The sequence below is a fragment of the Polypterus senegalus genome, chromosome 4 (genome assembly GCF_016835505.1).
Source record: "Polypterus senegalus isolate Bchr_013 chromosome 4, ASM1683550v1, whole genome shotgun sequence".
Lineage (NCBI taxonomy): Eukaryota > Metazoa > Chordata > Cladistia > Polypteriformes > Polypteridae > Polypterus > Polypterus senegalus.
Genome location: NC_053157.1, coordinates 94,745,436 through 94,751,049, shown reverse-complemented (window position 1 = coordinate 94,751,049; position 5,614 = coordinate 94,745,436). Strand labels below are relative to the sequence as shown.

Genomic DNA, 5,614 nt, shown 5'->3' with positions numbered 1-5,614 from the left:
CCAGGCTCCTGTTGATGGAGATGAGTAGTAGCCCTACTCTGAAGGCCTTCTGAATTGTTGAGACTTTGACCCTAAAAAGAAGAGTGAGTCCAATATATCTGAGCAACAAACTAATTTTGACTACTAGGGGTGTAACGGTTCACATGGATGTATTGAACCGTTTCGGTTTTGCATGTTCGGTTCGGTCCACTTGCGTACCGTTTCGGTTATATTTTATGCATTTTTTCTCATTAAATCTATTACTAGTGCGATCTAAGCACCCCAAGCGGAACTAAAGTCTTGGGTGAGTTTCCGCACGGACGCCTCTGAGTGTCGGACACTGGATGAGGGAGAGGCGCGCCAGTAGCTCGCAGACGTGACAAATGGGGTTATGGCAAATGCAAGCGAGAAGCCTGAGCTGGAAGACCCTCCCAGCTCATTACGTTCTCCTGTCTGGGAACACTTTGGCTTCCCCGTTAAAGTTACCGATGGACAATGGCAAGTGGATAAATCCAAAGTTGTTTGTCGACATTGTTCCACCACGGAGATCGGGTACGCTGCAGGAAACACGTCTAATATGTTAACACACTTAAAACGGCACCATCCATCTGTGAATGTTTCCTATACAAGAAAGAAAACCAGCTTGGTGCAAACAGTAACACCGATAACTTCAGCTTTTAAACAACATCTAGCGAGCAACTCTGACCGGGCCAAAGCAATAACACATGGTATTGGAGTCTTCATAGCTACGGGATTACGTCCATATTCAGTTGTTGAGAACGCTGGCTTTAAGTATATGATTAAAGTTCTTGAGCATCGCTACGAAATACCATCACGTCCTCACTTTAGTCAGAAAGTTGTACCAGCACTTTATGAAAAAACTAGAAGTGATGTCGTCAGCGAGCTATCGCGGGTGCCCTCTCTTTCACTTACGACAGATAGTTGGACTTCACGCGCAACAGAGAGCTATTTAACAGTAACTGTCCACTACATTTCGCCACAATGGGAGATGAGGAATCACGTTCTGCAAACGAGACATGTTTATGAACAGCACACTAGCACAAATCTTGCAGAGCACCTGAAGGAGGCTGTGAATGAATGGAAGCTGGAGAGACCTGGAACCACAATTCCTGTAACCACAGACAATGCTAAAAACATTGTCAGTGCTGTAAAAGCAGCAGGACTGGGCCCTCAGATTGGTTGTTTTGCACACACCATTAATCTAGCCTCTCAAAAAGTAACAAGCATCAACCAGATATCTAGATTATTGGGAAAAGTAAGAAAGATTGTGACATTTTTTCACAAAAGCACCACAGCAGCGCACATCCTGGAAAGCAAACAAGAAATGCTGAATATTCCAAAGCATTCTCTTATTCAAGATGTCCCCACACGATGGAATTCAAGTTATGACATGCTTCAGAGATACCTTGAACAGCAGGCAGCTATATATTCAGCACTAACTGAGAAACCTCTCAAGAACAAAGATATATACACACTCAATGACGAAGAAGTGGCAATGGCAGAGAAAGTGATTGAAGCACTTAAACCTCTAAAAACAATCACAACCCTGATGAGCACTGAATCCAGAGCGTCTGTGTCCATGATAATCCCCTTGAAAACTACTGTTCTCCACTCTATGGCACCAAAACAAGAAGACAGTACTGCTGTGAGAGAGGTCAAGCTAGCAGTCACAAGAAGCCTGCAAGAAAGATACTCTGTGTGCTATGAGTTTTTGCACAAATGCACAGCCCTGGACCCCCGATTCAAAGCCTTGCCTCACATAGAAGATGATGAGAGACAGAAGATATTCAGCGACATCATAACAGAAATGATGACAACCACAGAAGAAGAGGTATTAAATTATGATCTAATACCCTTTTTATTTTTAATTACATTATTAATTTGCCCCAAAACATTACTTTTTCTTTTGCAGACTGAGGATGCCACAGAGATAGGAGCTGTATCCTCATCATCTCCAGAGGCATCATCCACCAGATCACCTCCAGCTAAGAAGTCTGTAATGACTGAACTTTTTGGTGAACTTTTCCAGAGACAGGGGGGAAGTAGTAAACCAACCCTTTTGGAGCAGGTCCAAGAAGAGGTCATTAAGTACAGAGCTTCAGGGTGCCTTTCCCTTGAAGCTGATCCTCTTCTTTGGTGGAAAGGCAATGAGGGTACATACCCACACATAGCAAAGCTCGCAAAGCGTTACCTCTGTATTCCAGCTACCTCTGTTGCTAGTGAACGGGTCTTCTCCACTGCTGGAGATATTGTCATTGCAACCAGATCTGTGCTTTCTGCAGAAAATGTGGATACATTAATCTTTCTAGCCAAAAACTTTAAGCTTGAATAGTTTTATTTGTCATATTTAGGCTGTTGCGGCTACATGTTCAAAGTTTACATTTGTTACTTGTTTATTTAAATTGTTACAATAGTTTTAAAAACTCTAAAGTCTAATTTATTTGAAATATCACCCAAATGGGTTGCTTTAATTTATTTATACAAATTCTATTGTTTGTATTTTTTTTTTTAAATAAAAGCATTTAAAGTCATTTTTTTCCTGCCTTTTTTGTACCGAAAATTAACCGAACTGAGTACCTCAAGAAAGTGAACCGAACCGAAATTACATTTTAGTGTACCGTTACACCCCTATTGACTACTGATACTGATCTTTGATGATACAAAAGATTACATTTTATTTCTTTATTAGTTCTTTATATGTTGTGTGCACCTCTTTTCATGTTCACTGTGAGATGTATAAAAGCTAAACTTGTCATAAAGCCACCCATATTTTCGCAACAGCCTCACACCATGTGTATGTACTTTTATGCTTGGTTTTGGAAACTAGTGGCACCCAGCCTGAAAGCAGTGGTACTGTTTCTGTGGTCTTTCTTTTTTAGATTTATGTCTTCATGAAATGCACCAAAATGAATTGCATATTGTTTACAAATTTAAGTCACTTGACTGTAATCATTCTGTAACAATATAATGGCGCACAGAATGGCCAAACTATTCCAAATACCATAGCTGCTTTAGCATTGTTACTCTTAGTGCAACACTGAGAGTATTCTAACCTGTTTATTGTATTTGTGTGTGGTATCACAGCTGCACAGGTTGTGTCGGGAGCAGAGAGGATTACAGCTGACAGCAGAGGATGTCTTCTACCAGCCCTGGAAGACACTTATAGCACATGCTACATCAGGAAAGCCACCAGCATCTGCATGGATTCCACTCACCCATGCCACAGTCTATTTGAACTTCTCCCAACAGGCAAACATTTCAGAGCCTTTCCTGCCAGACCTCAAGGCTCAGAAACAGTTTCTTCTCAAGAGCTATAAATGCACTCAACCAGTCCATCAAGTGCTCCAAGTAGAACTGTTTGTACTTATAATTACAATAACCTCACTGTAAACTTGCACCACAATTGTAACATTGCACAACCTGAGCCACTTTATGAACCTTTGCATTATCTGCAATATATGTACATGTATGTTGTACTTATGCTTTCATGCTGTTTACTTTTAGTTGTTTTTTATTATATTATTATTACTATTTTATCATTTTATAGGAAAGGTTTATGGAGGAATTTCATATTGAATCTCATTGTTCCATACATTGACAATAAAGGAATTCAATTCAATTCAATATAAGAAAGAGTGTATTTACAGATGATTATGACTGTCTTCTAAGTCAATTTAGATTTCCAAGTGAAGCTTTATGCTGTTAGAATACAAGGATGTATACTTGATATCATTTTTATGATGAAATGCATTAAAGTATGTATATTATATTTTACAAATAAATTGTTAACTTCATTTAAATAATGTATACAGTTAATAATTAAACATGGTGAGGCTTGGTGGCACAGCGGTAGCGATGAGTTTGTGCCCCGTCCATAAATTGTTCCTACCTTGCACTCTATACTTGCTGGGACTGGTGTGACCTGGATGAATGAATGAAATGATTAATAATGTATACTGAAGATTTTTTAATGTTCCTTAAAAGTTTTGAAGAATCAGCATTCTGAGCTTGCAGGTGGTTTTCCATTTATTACAGATGCTTACTGAGCAGCGATTGGTTACATGGAGAAAGAAAACAGAAGGACAGGAATTGGCACACATTACTGGTGCAATAAATTATTCCATCCAGTGTTGCGAGTATCGCAGGAGACAGGAACAAATCCTGGATGGGACGCCAGCTCTTCACTACCATTGCACCACATGTTTAAAACGTGCTTTAATGCATTTCTTCACAAAAATGTTCAGAGAGCTGTAATATCATGAATGTAATGTATTCTATGTGATGATCACTGCCTGCACACTCATGTCGGTGTAAGAGAGAACCCATTTAAGAAGCATGTAGCAATTAATGACTGAGTTGTGAAACACATAGAATAGAAATCATTTAATGTGCTACTTGGAAATGGAACTTTATTCTAAAATATTATTGATTAGATCTTGCCATATTTTTAAAAAGTTTTGAAGAGATCCTATAAGTGAGAATTAGATTTTTTCCAATTTCAAGTAGTATAGAACGTCCGTAACCCACTGACTTAAGAGTGGTGGGGTGGAATTCTTCCAGGTGAGCAAGGTAAGTCTGCGCACTAGTACTGTAGTATAGTGACAGATCCTTTTAACAATGTACTCTAGGGTCTTTGAAAAAAGAGACTTTAAAATATTATAAATTGTAGAGATCCTATCTGAGTCTTCAGGACTGATCAATAATTCTTCTGGAATAGGATAAGGTGGAAGGTGAGGAAAAATTGGGCAGGTTCTGTTTAGCAAGGTTTCTAGGTTAAAAGTAGTGAAAAAATTAGTGTTGATGAGAAGTTGTATTTGAAGCATAACTGTTCATAGAAAGCAAAGACATCTATGTACAAGTCTCTGAGTGTTTTAATCCCAGACATATGTTTGAGAGGGTGGAAAAAGGTGGTGGTTGTCTAGAGGTGCAACAGATAAAAGCTTTACTGTCTTAAAGTGCGTCTTACATTGGCTCCATATTCTGAGAGAATGAAAGGTAATTGGATTTTTAGTGTAATGATGGTAGTTTGTATTAACTGGGGCACAGAGCAGGAAATATAAAGAAGTACTCCAAGATGTTATTTCTATTGCAGACCAGGCTTATGGATATTCAACAATTTATGTTGATGTCCAGGGGCCTCATGTATAAATGGTGCATATGCACAAAAATGATGCATATTCCCATTTCCACACTCACATCGCGATGTATAACAACTAAACTTGGCATAAAGCCACGTACATTTTTATGCTAGCTCAATCCCTGGCATACGCAAGTTCTCCGCTTGGTTTTGCAAACTAGCGGCACCCAGTGTTGAAGCAGTGCTTTTGTTCCAGTGTGGTTTCCCTTTCTTTTTTTAGATCCACATCCCTGACATGGCTTTACCAAATACACTGAAATTAACCACATATTGTTTATTAGTTTAAGGCATCTGATTGTAATTAACTTCTAACAATATAATGGTCCATGGAATGGCCAAACTATTCCAAATACCATAGCTGCTTTGGCATTGATACACTCACTGCACCACTCAGAATATTTATATCACTGTATCTGAGGGTGGAATCACAGCTCTACAGCAGCTGATCAGAAAGAGAATTATCGGTACACAGCATCT

General features: G+C 39.0%; 1 protein-coding gene across 1 annotated transcript; it reads left to right on the top strand.

Moving 5' to 3' along the window:
* Positions 1–370: 370 nt before the first annotated feature.
* Positions 371–2,332, top strand: LOC120528730 (E3 SUMO-protein ligase ZBED1-like). The gene is made up of 2 exons (XM_039752882.1): positions 371–1,831; positions 1,913–2,332. The coding sequence occupies exons 1-2, from the start codon at positions 371–373 to the stop codon at positions 2,330–2,332; spliced, it is 1,881 nt and encodes a 626-aa protein (XP_039608816.1).
* The last annotated feature ends 3,282 nt before the right edge of the window (positions 2,333–5,614 follow it).